The 15,582-nt window shown below is 41.4% G+C and overlaps 1 protein-coding gene across 2 annotated transcripts in view; it reads right to left on the minus strand.

The window, feature by feature from the left end:
- PDCD1LG2 (programmed cell death 1 ligand 2) overlaps positions 1 to 15,582 on the minus strand; it is an 85,024-nt gene that overhangs the window by 13,272 nt on the left and 56,170 nt on the right. For both annotated transcript variants that reach the window (XM_064490234.1, XM_010993428.3), the window contains 2 exons: positions 9,756 to 10,022; positions 2,331 to 2,468 (listed from right to left, as the gene is read on the minus strand). In XM_064490234.1, the coding sequence (XP_064346304.1) occupies positions 2,331 to 2,468; positions 9,756 to 10,022 (405 nt within the window). The remainder of the gene's footprint in view (positions 1 to 2,330; positions 2,469 to 9,755; positions 10,023 to 15,582) is intronic.

Genomic DNA, 15,582 nt, shown 5'->3' on the forward strand with positions numbered 1-15,582 from the left:
AGCTAAGATTTAACAATGAGATGCCTCTCAGGACTAGAAAATTCTGTATGGCTAGAGCTCAGAGAACAAAGGTAATGGTGATGCAGTATAAATGGTGAGACGTGAGTCACACTACCCAGGCTCGTTGGGAACTCATCCAGTGAGCAATGAGAAGCCATGGAAGAGGTGTGAACAGAGGAGACATGGTAGATCTGAAACTTTAAACACCTGTTCTGACTAAAAGTAAAAATAGACTACATTGGAGGCAGGAGGGTTCTGGCGTAGTCCAGGCTGAACCACAGCCATGGCAGTGAGGTTGGATCAATAAGCTGGAAAATTTTATTTTCATATTGCTTTCCATTTTACAGATGGATTCAAAGAAGCTGGATGATTGCGTGGTTCGTACAAGATCACAGAGCCAGTATATGGCAGCACCAGGTCCAGATCTAGCCTTCTGATCCTGGTTTAAAGCTCTGTCCACAGTACCAGCAGTTTTCCACCTTTTCCTGTGACATGTGAGCGTGTATGGCAGAAGCATTTCCACACACCTATTCATGTACTCCCTTGTGAGAAAGCAGAGCCCAAAGCACATGAGTTAGAGAGGGGTTATTATGTAGGCAACAATGAGTTCACTCTGGTTCACTAAAAACAGAAGCGGAATCATTTGCCAATTTATGCACTTAACTTTCATGAGTAACAAATCTCTCACCGTAGTTGGTGCCTGAGACTCGTACCCAGCTTGGAGCTACTGATACTTTCACTTACTCTTGAGATTGGGATAAAAGATGAAGGGAGGATTTTTTTTTTTTTTTTTTTTTGCTCTACCTTTAAGAAATGTGACTCTATTTGATTTTCCCAAAGAGAATAGGGATAGAAGACTCTGTTGCTCACTTCTGAGATGACTATTGGGTTCTCAGGCCCCAGGCCTGGAATCTTGGTTATAAAGCTGTTTCTGAGAGGTATGTATGGGGGAGGTAATAAGAGAACGCAGAAGATAAGATTCTGATGAGCTGCATCTGCCATGATTCTCTGAGGTCATAGATTTGCAGAAGTAATTCTGTTTAGTCCAAGTTCTTTTGGGAAAGGCCCTATAATTCCTTCTGTATGGTGAAGTGCTCTTTCCCTCTATTTCTGTAACCTCTACCCCTGACCCCCGCCTCTGTTTCCCCTCCTTCCCTCCCTCTTTTTGCTTTCTTCCTTCCTCTCCAACCCCTCTCTTTCTTTTGACAATAGTCTTCGGATTTTGGAATTTATCGTAGAGGGTTTTGTGGTTAGTACCTAAGCTAATGCACACATAAGTCAGAGGACAGAGTATGACAATATTTCATGGCAGATGAGAATTTAGAAGTTAGACCATAAATGTAGGATAACAGTCACCTAAAAGCCCCCAATCCTCAAACAGTGACCACTCCAAATTCCTGCTGAAGTATTCCCAGATACTACTTCCTTTTCTATAGGCGGTGTATAGATCTTGGGAGGATCTATACGCTGGGTGCTGACAAAGGGACAGTTTAGGAAAGTACCAGATAGGCCTGCAGATATTCTGGCCTGGGCTCAAAGGCTCCATGTGTGCTCTGCCCCAGCTGACACAACAGATCAGGGGCAGGTTGGTAAGGATGTGACAGGCTGAGGAGGGAACTGCTGGAAGACCTCAGGGTATCACCACTCAGGTACTTTTCCCACCCCCAAATGGCCTCATACTTTTTTCTTTCCTTCCCCACCCAGAAGGTTCCTGGAGGCAGGGGTGGGAGATTAGCCCAGCTCAGAACCAGAATGGGGAAAGGAGGAATGAGAACTAAAGGAATCCTCATCAAGGGTCCTGGCATCCTCCCACCAGTGAACTCTGACCACAAGGCCATCTATCCATCTATATCTATCTGCCTGTCTGTCTGTCTCTATCATCATTATCATCTCTCTCTCTTTCCAGTCGGATAGTCCCTCAGCCCAAATATGTCTCCCCCTCCACTGTTAAGCTCTCACAGTGCTTAGAATTTATACTATCAGTTATTCAATTTTCAGGATTAACAGGATCCTTTTGAAAAAACAGAATATTGCCAGAATTACACTGTTTTCATGAGGCAGATGACACTTCTTGGCTCAAAGAACAAAGCAAACTGTTTCAGCCACAGGAACAAAACATTCCTTTAAAAATATTCAGTGTAAAGATTCCAACTCATTGAAGACCAGAGTCATTTTCTTCTGGGGAGAAATAATCAGGACAAGCCCAAAGCAATTCATAAGCCCTGAGGGGATTTAGTGTGAAGCTGGAAAGCTCTAGGCCTATGGGGCCAGCAGAGCCTCACTATGCAGACACCCAGTCCACTTGCTTACCATTAACAAAACTCACTTACCTTCTCTAGAACAGAACTTCTGGCAGAGCCGTTTTCTTAGGACTATCATTGTGGCTATGAACATTAAAGCAATGATGAAGAAGAGGATGAAAATATGAAGCAGTGAAGATGGAGGGATCTTGGAAGGTTCCACATCACCTGGTGGAAAGAAAAGCACCAGAATCCTATTACATGGGAGCTTAGAGGTAAACCAACAAGTTGGCCAAAACGAGTGGGTTATAACCAACATAGCCAACTTGCTCTGAGCATTTACTCCATGCCAGGTACTGTTTCATGAATTTTATATGTATTAGCTCCCTTATGCCTCACAACCACCCTATGAGGCAGGCTCTACTAGGACCCTCATTTTGCTGATGAAGAAAGTGATGCACAGAGACCTAGGACACTTCCCTGAAGTTATACAGTAAGGGAATAGCTGAGGTATAATCCAGGCTGCCTGATTCCAGATTCCATGCTTTTCCTCATTCTGATATACATATCGTATTACATCATCTATCTATCTGTCTGTCTGTCTATCTCTATCATCATTATCATCTCTCTCTCTTTCCAGTCGGATAGTCCCTCAGCCCAAATATGTCTCCCCCTCCACTGTTAAGCTCTCACAGTGCTTAGAATCTATACTATCAGTTATTCAATTTTCAGGATTGACAGGATCCTTTTGAAAAAACAGAATATTGTACCTTAATGTAAATTACTACAACTAGCCCTTTTCCTTGTCTCAGCTAACCAAGGTCTTGCACTGAGCTAAAAATGAGTTCAGCAGACAGGTGGGTAAGAGGGGTAATTTTGGTAGCATGAGGGCCCCAGATTGACAAAAGGCAGGGCTGGAGTGGTGGGAGTCACTACAGGGACATGAAAGGGTACCTGAGGAAAACTGAGCCCTCTCAAAAAGGCCGAATTTTGCCTTATGGAGTAACTCATAAGGAATAAACATAACGGCCTGGTTGAGGCAAAAATGCTCACGAGGAAGGGCTCAGTTCTATCAACTACCCCTGTCCTTTCTCAATCATAGTGCCATCTGAGAACCATGGACAGTTTTAGCTGGGAAGGGATTAGATATCATTTAATCTAAGGCCCTCATTTTAGAGTTGAGGAAGTAAAGCTCCAAGATGCTAAATTATCTACCTAAGGTCATCACTGCTAAGTAAGTGGCAAAGCCAGGATTGCAAAGCCAGGATTGCAAAGCCAGGATTGCAAACCCAGATCTATCTGATCCAAAGCTCGGTCCTCATAGATATTTGTCTCTATCCAAGAGTGTGGTGAACATTAAGAAAAGGATAAAGAAGACTGGCTTATCTACATATTGGATAATCCATATTTAAATTGTTTTCTTGAGGTATAATTGACATACAACATTATATTAGTGTCAGGTGTACAATATAATGATTCAGTATTTATATATATTGTGAATGATCACCACAATAAGTCTAGTTATCATTTCTTGCTATTCATAACCGTATTAATTACAATCTTCTAGGAAGTTCTACTAAGAACATGCTACATGTAGCACTGAAAGTCAGGGAGTCCTGGGATGTTCTCTGTCTCCACAACAGGAGAGGTCCCAACCTCAATGCCTTTATGTAAACCCTTGCCCTGTGCAGGCCCCCTCACAGTCCCTTCCAAACACAAAAGCTCTATTTATTCCTTTAAGATTTTTTAACATTGAACATGTAACAGGACATCAGTATGCTTAGACTGTAAGTATCTGAAGTGCAAAGACTTTCTCTAAGTCATCTCTGAATCCCCTAAAGAGCCACTCACTAGCTACATGAAAGGTGTCAATGAGGATTTGTTGGGCTGAACTGACCATCTATCTGTCTAGCCCACCTCGCCGAGTCTTCCTTTTTGTTAGTTACCTTGTGGCAGACTGCTTGCTTATCCCTAAATCCACTCTCTGTTTCTTTTCTAGTATTAGCTAGGTGTTAGATGAACACATGTTTCTCCAAGACTACATTTCTAAGCCTCCCCTGCAATTAGGTGTGGCCAGCCATGTGAACTAGAGAATAGGTCTTTTGAGTCTTGGCCTCCAAACAGTAGATGTGTCTCTTTTCCTTTCTAGAGGCTGAAACATGAATGTGGCAGTGACCCAGCTTTGACGATTCAATAGGGTTAACATCCTGGAGAATGGCAGAGCAATAAGATGGAAAGAGCCCGGATTACTGAATGACTTTATGGAATACAGTGACTTAGCTGCTCTGAACCATCTTCTATCTCTGAATATGACATGAGAGGAAAATATATTTCTGTCTTATTTGAATCACTGTATTTTGAAGTCTCTTAGCCTATGTCCTAATACATACTCTTCTAAATTGTTTTATAATAATTGCATGCTACTTAACAATGGTAGGATGATACAATGGGAAATATATCTGATTTATTCTTATCCACAACCCTATGTACTCTCAAGGAAGCCATGCCTCTTGCTAAAGGTGCTGTATTTTTTTCCTGTTTCCATCTTTTCTGAGTGCTAAGGATTTTACAAATATATTTCTTTTAATCCTCATAACAACCTTATCAGGCAGGTATCTACTATTATTTACCCTCATTCTACAAATGAGAAACTGAGTTCAGGGGTGGCTCAGTCACATGTTCTTGTTCTCAAAACTAGTAGGTGGTGGAGAAAGGATTTGAAATTCAAGTCCATCTGGCTTCAGAACCCCTGCTCTTGACCACTGCCAGAGAGTCACCACCAGGAAGGACTTCTGGGAGGACTTCTCCGGCAGCCCTGCAGGCTCTTGTTATAGCTGTTTCCTGTGCTGCAGTCCCATTCCGTTTCCTAATGAAAATATAACACTGGCTGAGCCGAAGGAACCCTCTTTCAAAAGGAAAATGGTCTCATTGCTTCTCAATTTCTGATAGAACATAGGATGTTCAGCCATCTATTCTAGAACCCCTGGAGCACCTCCCACCCCAGACTGTCACTGCTGTATTTGTTTTATTTGTGGACTTGTGGAGAAACATGTTGTGGGTCACAGAAGTCACCAGAGAGTGGCTCAACTTATGAGAATGAGTAGAAAGGAGACAGTCATAAGGCAATTCAAAAATGCTTTTGAGAAATAGAAGCAAGGAACCTGTGGGAGGACGTGTGACTCTGGTTATTTTGTTGCTGGAATTTGTACCACAAAGTAGGGAACCATTTGATCGTTCTGCTCTGGCTGTCCCCACAGACTGGCAGCTGGGATGACAGGACTGGGGCCATCCAAGATGAAGTCTCCAACCATTAACCTGACATTGACTGAGCACTTACCATGGGCAGAGCACTCAGCTTTTGTGTTAGTCTGGGTATAGAGAAGACTCATGTGAATAATGGAAATACATGGAAAATGAAATGGCTGTGAAGGAAGACAAGATAAGTACAGTCACAGGCAGGCAAAGAAATGGTACAAGTAATCTGTTTTAGGAGGCGAAATGAGGGAAAGACTCCTTGTACCCTGGAGTTACATGAGCCGCCCTGGAGAGCTGGTGAAGAAGGTGAATGATGCTATTTTATATGGAAGGAACTGCCTGAGCAAAGAAGTCATGGTGATGGGAGAGGGACAAGCAAGTTCAGAGAGCACATGGTGAGGAAGGGGAGCTGACCGAGCAGAGGATCCATCTCAGGGAATAGAGAGGATGAATGTAAAGCTGGGAAGGATGGGTAGAACTAGGTTGAGAACCTCTAACTGCATGAAGATCCCTCCACTTCCCCACTGGTTGCATTCATGAGTGATATCCTAGGAGCTCCCAAGCTCTGATGTAGACCCCATAGGACCCTCCCATGATTGCTGACTATTCCGTTATCTCTATTGGCTTCCATGGAGAGAAGGGCCAGCTTACTTCAACCTTAAGTTCTCACTACCCCAAGGCTTCCAGAGTGATGGCCAGTCTGCCCTTCCACTTCTCTACCAGGAAGAAAAGAATACTGATGTGAAAACAATGCAAAGGGTAGATTCTAGTTATTTCCAAATTCCTCTTACCTGGCCTCTGTTTCCTGGCAAGAATCCTTATGTAAGTGTCATTCTAGAAAACCACACTTCACCCAAAGTATTGGCCAACACTTAACCAGGCAGAAAATTCCACATGACAAGTTGACTAAACAATTTCTGGAAAAAATTAATTCTACTAGGATTGTTAATATTTAAGTCCCTAGAGCTCTAGTATGAATTAGTTATAGCTCAGTTTTTATAAGGTGACAAGTCTGGTGGTCTCACCTGTAATAAAGAGAGGTAGGGTGTGTTGAAAGGTCAACTTGCTTAATTCGCTATATTCACTCAAAGTTGGCCCTAAATATGGTGCATTTCTAATGTCTTTATTTCTATCAAGATCCTTAGCATGACTCTTCTTGTTGCTTCCTCACTTCATTATAATAATTTAGTTAGAAAGAGGCTGGGCTAACTTTAAAATTGGGTAGTGAAGTGTGGATAGGTGGGGAAGCGGGGAATTGAGGGTCTGGAGATGACAGTGGAGCTGGCTGCCTTTGAAAACTATATCAGGGAGGATTGTTTTTCCAGGAAAAAAAAAATGCTAGGAAATCGATGATGAGATGGGCATTGTCACTTCAGCGTTCTCAGTTTGGTCTACGGATTGGTGCCAGTCTAAGATAAATTTAATTTAAGATAGAGCAGGGATCTCTGATGCCCCAGCTCATATTCTGCCTGTCCCACCCCTGATCTCGGCCATGGCTGAATGTGGCTGAATGATGCATGGCTCCGTGCAGGTTCTCGCTTCCCCAACAGTCTCGCTTAACAACATGCTGCTTCTGTGTCAGAGCTCCCCCAGTGCTGAGGGTTGGTCTCTCTCATCTTCACTTCCAATGACTTAGTGGTACAGTTTTTGTTTCTCATTGCCACAAAGTTAGGCTCTACTGGATTAAAGGTCCTACTTCCTAGTGGCAAATGCTTCTACCAAAGGATACTGTACCAAGGGATATGTTCCGCTGCATCTAAAGTTATAGCTACTGCCTAGTCAGCTTGAGCTCTGCCCACTAGTGGATCAGCAGGCAAAGAAAAGAATCATTGCACTGGTAGAGTAATCAATCTTGATTACCAAGAGGAACTTGAATGGTGCTATCTAATGGAGGCAAGGAAGACTATATCTGGAACTCAGAGACCCACTCATTCTCTGAGTCTTGTAACTTCCTTGCCCAGTAATAACAATGAAACGGCAATTCTAGCAACTTCAGTTGCTGTTAAAGGAAACAGTCTGTTAAAGGCAAGGCGACTAAGGGCTCAGGTCTCTTAGGGTTTAAAGTCTGAGTCAAACCCCCAACCCCTCTTTCCTCTACCTTCCAGGCAAACAAACTATTCCATCTGAAGTGCTGAGTGAGGGAAACCTAGAGTGTATAGTGGATAACAATGACACATATCAGTTATGGCTTGGGATCAACTGCAGCAGCAGGAACTGTAATTTGTTCCATGAACTCTCGTATATGTATCTTGTGCAGAGATTGTAGCTGCTTCCCTGATGGAAGGCTCAGAGACAGTGGACTTAATGCAGGGCACGAGTGGACCCGAGCAGTGCAAGGGATAAACTGGTAGTCCTGCTTCACCTCCTCTCGGCTTCACCTCTGATTTCAGCCACAGATTGGCCAAAACTCATTTCACAGTCAGTGACTCACCTCAACTGCTTTCAGCCCTGGAATGACCTTGAAGCTATAGATGCTGGTGGGAGCTTGTTCAGCTCACATGTATGCATAGCTCACAGCAGAAGGAAGTTAACACTCCTGGGGACAAGTGTTAACCACAGGAGTAAAAGCAGATAGATTAGTTCTTCCACTTGAAGCCCTTTGAGTAAACATCTTAGGAGACCATTGATACACTTCTCAGGTGGTCTTTGAGTATTTGAGCTCCTACTGCCCATGCCAACAACTCTGATAATGCACCCTTATATTTGCTTTTCCTTCTTTCCTGTCTTAATCTCCTAAACCTCTCACTTCTGCTCCCTGGAGTCATCACCTAAATACCTGCATGCCACACAAGTCCTTATCATAAGCTCTGTTTTGTCTAACTAAGATGAAGGGCAAATAGTGAAACATAATGACAACGTAGTAAATCTTCTATAAAGTCAGATTTAATCAGTACTAGGGACTGTCCTTTACTCTGAGATTATATCGTTTATTGGTATAGTGACAGAATAATGTCTCCCCTCAAAGATGTATGTCCATGTCACAATCCCAGGACCCTGTGAATGTGTTGCCCTACAGAGCAAAAGGATTTTGTAGATGTGATTGTATTAAGGACCTCAAAATGGGAAAATTATCCTGAATTATCAGGTTGAGGTGTGTGTTGGGTTGGGAGAAGCATCTAATGTACTCATAAGCGTCCTTAAAAGGTGGAAGAGGGAGGTGAGAGAGTTAAAGAAAGAGATGTGATGACAGAAGCAGAGATCTGAGTAACGTAACTGCTGGCCTTGGAGGTGGAGGAAAGGGCCAAGAGCCACGGAATGCAGGTGGCCTCTAGAAGGTGGAAAAATCAAGAAAATGAATTCTCCCTTACAGCTTCCGCAATCACGTTGACACCATGATTTGAGCTCAGTGAAGCCTTTTTCAGACTTCTGACCTCCAGAAGTGTGAGCTAATGCATCTGTGTTGTCTTAAGCCCACAATGTTTGTGGAACAATAGGAATAATAGGAGACATGCCTTTGGTGATTAAATGACAGGTTTCTTATGAAATGATTATGATACTAGATGTTAGCTTCTCTAATTTGGCAAATGAATGTTCCTAGTAGAAAAAAAATTGTCAGACTTCCAAAGTGAAATTTTGCTGGCATACCAAGTTCTAAAGTACGCGATTCAGCATAGCCAGTGAAGGCTCTTAAAGATTTTTTTTTGAGGCCAGTTTTTCTGGAAAACCCTATAACCACTTGGCTGGCACCAAAGCCAGCAAAGTACCATTTATTCTGCTGACTCATGGCATGGTGTCTGAATCACAGTGATTAGCTTTTGCACTGGGTGTTTTAAGTTTCCTCTGTGGATCTATTCTCTATACTCCAACACTCAGTTCTGAGCTCTGGGAGACTGATCTTATGAACAAATCAGTGGACTTCCTTGTTCTCTGATGTCTAGCTGGGTTCAGCCAATGGGAAGCACCAGCAGGAGACTGGAGGGCAGTAGGGGAACGAGGCTGGGGTATCTATTCCTCAGCTTCCACCCTTTGGAGTCACCGCAGGCAGCAGCGTCCCTGTGCTGGAGGACACAGCTCCTGTCAAGTGCTCTCCCTACAGCTCCCTTCTCTAGATTCCACCAACCTTCCAAGGGTGGTCACTGCTCCCCCAACTTTTGAAGCCCCAGGTGTCCTGCACTACCTTTGGTAGTTTCCCTAAAGTCTGACCACACCTTCATAAATAGTCCCTTTAGAACATTTTCCTCAAATGACTTATTCTGAATGCACCATCCATTTCTTGTCAGAACCCTGAGGATAGAGCTAGGAAGGGCAGGCAGCTTTTACCTTGGTAAATGATGGCTGAAGTAAGTTCCTTCATACTGGGATTCCAGAACACACAGCTGAAATTTCTGCCAGGGTGTGGCTTTAGGCGCAGAACGCTAGTGACCTGGTAGAGGCCTTCTGAAGTCTTGGTGTGGCTGGTATTGGCAGGAACGCTGATGTTTGGCCAAGACACTTCTGCCAGGGGGTAACCTTCAGCCTGACAGGTGAACTCTACCTCATCTGTCCCTGGGACCTTAAGGTTACGAGTGTTTATTTTCTTGTAGGAAGCTGGATGAGAGAGGAAGAAAAATAAGTAAGTCTCCCTTTTCTGATTCCTGTAGATCTCTGTACTCAATGCCATGTGAAATAAAATCATCATTATCAATATTAAGTAAAAATGGTTTCAATTTTTTAAACATTTCATATGTCTCAGATATTGTGCTGTTTTACACACATTGAATTATTTAATTCTTACACTACAACAAAACAGCATTGTTGATATTCCCAATTTTTGTTACAGGTAACTGAGGCTAGAGAGGTTGAGCATTTCACTCAGAGTCACAGGACTAGTGACTGGTGGAGCCAATATATGCACAAAATCTGATTCCAAATCTCAGTAGTGCTTCAGACTACCACACTATGTGTCTTTCGTTATTACTGTAAATGATCTCACAATTGAGGGCTGGAGAGAAGACACGATGGGTAAGTAAAATCACTAGATAACCCTCAAATCTCACTTTATTTAGTACTTTTTCTAAAAAATTTTTCTTTCCAATTCACCATTTCCTCTTTTTTAAAAAAATTAATAGCGGTGGTATATTTCTAAAATACTAAACAAACAATAAACTGTGAACTTAATCACATGAGTTCTTATACAATTTCAAAACAGGAAAATGAAACCTCTCAGCCACAGTCATTTTAATAATCACATTGGATCGGCATTATTTATTAATTACTACATGCTCAACTGATTCAAGGCTGTACAATACCTAAAATCATTCCAAAGCAAGCATACATTTTGTCTTTTAAATTCTGACTAGATTACAAAATGCATGTATTTGTATTTAGTTAAATGGCTAAATTTTCTTTCCACTTCAAGAGAAGTGGAAAACTTTTCCTACTCCACCCTTTCCTCTGTTCTCTTTGAGGTTAGGAGAGCAAATAAAGACCTAAATTCTGTCTACTAGAGTTTCAAGAAAGGAGTGTTGAGGAGCTCTTCTCTAACCCCCACACACATACCCATATGTGCACACACACTCTTGTGCAGTGTACGCTTAATGAATCAATTAGATATGCCCCCCTGCCCTTTAGAAACCTGAGACCTAAAATAGACACAAGTGACACTGACAGCAACAGGAAGACACAAGGACAAATTGTCCAATTATCTCAGATGACAGCTAAAAATCAATAAACATTAACCACATATGCAAATATCAGGCAGTGTGCAAAGTAACTTGTTGATTTTTGGTGACAGGAAGATGCAGTGAGCACTAGCTTTCATTAGGTAGGAAATACTTCTTTAAGAAAGATTTTCAATGCAATTATTAAAGATACCTATATATAACACAGGTATGATGAAACTTTTTCTTAAATTGTTGGGAAGAGTATAAATGGGCACAAAGTGTTAAAATCCATTTTATATTAAAATAATAATAACAGCCATGTGGAAAACATCAAATATGTATGATTTACTAAGTGTTTTCTAGGTGCTGAGTTCATGCCCTGTGCTTTTACATACTGTGGAGGTGGAAAGAATGTCCCAACCCCTGCACAATTTTTGCCACTTGAGAACCTCCCTTGTGTGTCTTTATGCTGAGTTGCTGACTTGATTAATTATAGCTGAAGTCCCTCACTGGGTCATGGTTCACTGGAGAGCAGGGTGACTGCATCCTGAAGTGCTGTTCATAACCTGTGGAGTCTCTTGAAGTTCTTGTCCCCACACAGTAGAGCATGCTGGCCTGTCTGTCTCTAAAAGCTCTCACCTCTTCCCAGCTCACAGTATTCCAGCTTCTGCTTGTGACTGGGTAGGTGGTGCAGATTTTCTTATGTTTGAGGCTGGATGGATGAATGACTTTGGATTCTGATCTACAAACCTGGACTCTCAGGTTAAGAGGAGGGAGCAAGAAATAAGAGGCTGATATTCTAAGTCATGTTCTTCAGTGCAAATTACCGAACAAGCCCCAAAGTTGGGAGAGAGGAAGGAGGAAAATCATGTGCTCATCCAGTTATTACTTTAAAAAATGGAGTTCATCTCCCATTCGGCTACTGATTCTCATGCCTATAGCTCACTTAGTCAAGAACTTGGAGAGGAGATGGGGTGAGTGATTCTAAAAACTGACTCCATACAGCCAGCACAGTACTCAACAGTGAAAAACTCAAAAGCTTCCCACTAAAATCTGGGACAAGACAAGGATGCCCACTATCACTACTCCTATTCAACATGGTCTTGGAAGTCCTAGCCACAGCAATCAGGCAAGAGAGAGAAATAAAAGGGATCCAAATTGGAAAAGAAGAGGTAAAAGTGTCACTATATGCCGACGACATGTTACTATATGTAGAAAACCCTAAAAGGTCCACACAAAAACTACTAGAGCTGATCGAAGAATTCAGCAAGGTAGCAGGTTACAAGATTAATGTTCAAAAATCAGCGGCATTTCTTTACACTAATGAGGAATCAACAGAAAAAGAAAGAATCCCCTTTAAAATAGCACCCAAAGTAATAAAATATCTGGGAATAAATCTAACCAAGGAGGTGAAAGAATTATACACAGAAAACTATAAACCACTGATGAAGGAAATTAAAGAAGACTTTGAAAAATGGAAAGATATCCCATGCTATTGGATTGGAAGAATCAATATTGTTAAAATGGTCACACAGCCCAAGGCAATCTACAGATTTAATGCAATCCCTATCCAATTACCCAGGACATATTTCACAGAACTAGAACAAATCATAATAAAATTTATATGGAACCATCAAAGACCTAGAATTGCCAAAGCATTACTGAAGAGAAAGAAAGAGGCTGGAGGAATAACTCTCCCAGACTTCAGACAACACTATAGAGCTACAGTCATCAAGACAGCATGGTATTGGTACAAAAACAGACATACAGACCAGTGGAACAGAACAGAGAGCCCAGAAATGAACCCACAAACTTTTGGTCAACTCATCTTCGACAAAGGAGGCAAGAATATACAATGGAATAAAGACAGTCTCTTCAGCAAATGGTGTTGGGAAAACTGGACAGCAGCATGTAAGTCAGTGAAGCTAGAACACTCCCTTACACCATACACAAAAATAAACTCAAAATAGATCAAAGACTTAAACATAAGACAAGATACAATAAACCTCTAGAAGAAAATATAGGCAAAACAGTATCTGACATACATCTCAAAAATGTTCTCCTAGAACAGTCTACTCAAGCAATAGAAATAAAAGCAAGAATAAACAAATGGGACCTAATGAAACTTACAAGCTTCTGCACAGCAAAGGAAACCATAAGTAAAACAAAAAGACAACCTATGGAATTGGAGAAAATTTTTGCAAATGAAACCGACAAAGGCTTGATCTCCAGAATATATAAGCAGCTCATACGACTTAATAAGAAACAACCAAATAACCCAATCCAAAAATGGGCAAAAGACCTAAACAAGCATTCTCCGAGAAAGACATACAAATGATCAATAAGCACATGAAAAAATGCTCAATATCACTAATTATCAGAGAAATGCAAATCAAAACTACAATGAGGTATCACCTCACACTAGTCAGAATGGCCATCATTCAAATATCCACAAATGACAAATGCTGGAGAGGCTGTGGAGAAAGGGGAACCCTTCTACACTGCTGGTGGGAATGCAGTTTGGTGCAGCCACTATGGAAAACAGTGTGGAGATTCCTCAAAAGACTAGGAATAGACTTACTGTATGACCCAGGAATCCTGCTCCTGGCCATATATCCAGAAGGAGCCCTACTTCAGGATGACACCTGCACCCCAATGTTCACAGCAGCACTATTTACAATAGCCAAGACATGGAAACAGCCTAAATGTCCATCAACGGATGACTGGATAAAGAAGAGGTGGTATATTTATACAATGGGATAGTACTCAGCCATAAAAACCAACAACATAACGCCATTTGCAGCAACATGGATGCTCCTGGAGAATGTCATTCTAAGTGAAGTAAGCCAGAAAGAGAAAGAAAAATACCATACCAAATACCAGATCGCTCATATGTAGAATCTAAAACAAAAACAAAAACAAAAACAAAAACAAAAAAACAAAGCATAAATACAAAACAGAAATAGACTCATAGACATAGAATACAAACTTGTGGCTGCCAAGGGGGTGGAGGGTGGGAAGGGATAGACGGGATTTCAAAATTGTAGAATAGATAAACAAGATTATACTGTATAGCCCAGGGAAATATAGACAAGATCTTATGGTAGCTCACAGAGAAAAAAAATCTGACAATGAATATATATATGTTCATGTATAACTGAAAAATTGTGCTCTACACTGGAATTTGACACAACATTGTAAAATGATTATATGTCAATAAAAAATGTTAAAAAAAAAACTGACTCCATCCCCTCCATACACATTATCTCATTCAAACCACACAAAGATCCTATTTGGTAGACAAAATTCATATTCCATTAATAAATAAGGAAACAGCTGGAATCTGGGGGTGGTTGGGGGGACTTGAACTCATGCCCTTCATGGCTGCAGCATTCTGAATTCTGGAACAGCTGGAGTCATCATAAGAGATGCTTCTCTATGTAACTGCAAAAGTCTAGGCATGAAGCAACATACACAAGAAGAGGGGTATGTTTTCTGGGGGACTTATGAGTACCCAGAACTAGAAGCAGATGAGTGTCAGGTTCTAACACAGTCTACTGAGGGACTTGAACTGGTTAGACTCACCAGTTCCCTTGGAGCCAATTTTGGTCTACCTCTAGCAATCTAACAGTATCTGAAGCACACATTTGAATATTCACTTTATCTCATTTTATGTTATTTTATCTCCACTTATTTTCCCCTTGGTTTGATGTCCCCTTCTAATCATTTCCTTCCATTATAGTGTAGATTTTTTCTGGAAGCTCTGGGTTTTTAGAGGTGCATGGATTAGAATAAATGGATTTGTAGGAGTAGTGTGTTACAGCTGAAGGTTTGGCTTGCTCCAGCAGGGTAGCTCAGGACAAAAAGCTGGTTTTGGTGGCTGAGCTGGTAAGTGATTTCAGAGGTAGGAGAACCAGGAATCAGCAGCTGGGCTGAGGCTTTGACTTGAGATATATAAATGAGAAAGCAGATAGGACAAGTGTTCAACTAAAAGAATCAGCAAAGTTTGGAGGAAGGACAGGATCCCATATTCTGCATTTATTTAAGGTGCCTCCACAGCCTCTTTTGTGTTTGGGAAGTGGCTAAAAACACATCATTATCAGCAACACACAAAGGGGAAGCTGGGCTAAGGGTGATATTCTTAGGAAAAGATGAGTAAATTTTAGAATTTCAGAGGTGGAAGTGATATTAAAATTTAATTAGTCCAACTTCCTGCTCAAAAAGAAGTATCTTTTCCAGCACATTTGCTAGATAACTATCTTGATGACTGTTTCACATGCACTTGGAACTGCAGTTGTTGGGTATAAGTTTTATGTGTGTCAATGAAGTCAAGATGGCTGTCTTGTTCTACCCTTCTGTTTTCTTTTTCATGTGTTCTACCAGTTACAAAAGAGATGAGCTGAAATCTCCAAATATGACTGCAGAGTTTTTAATTTCTCCTTTTAGGTCTGTCAATTTTTGTTTTACATATTTTGAAGCTATGTGGTCAGATGTACACACATTTA

Source organism: Camelus dromedarius, chromosome 10, assembly GCF_036321535.1.
Source record: "Camelus dromedarius isolate mCamDro1 chromosome 10, mCamDro1.pat, whole genome shotgun sequence".
Taxonomy (NCBI): Eukaryota; Metazoa; Chordata; class Mammalia; order Artiodactyla; family Camelidae; genus Camelus; species Camelus dromedarius.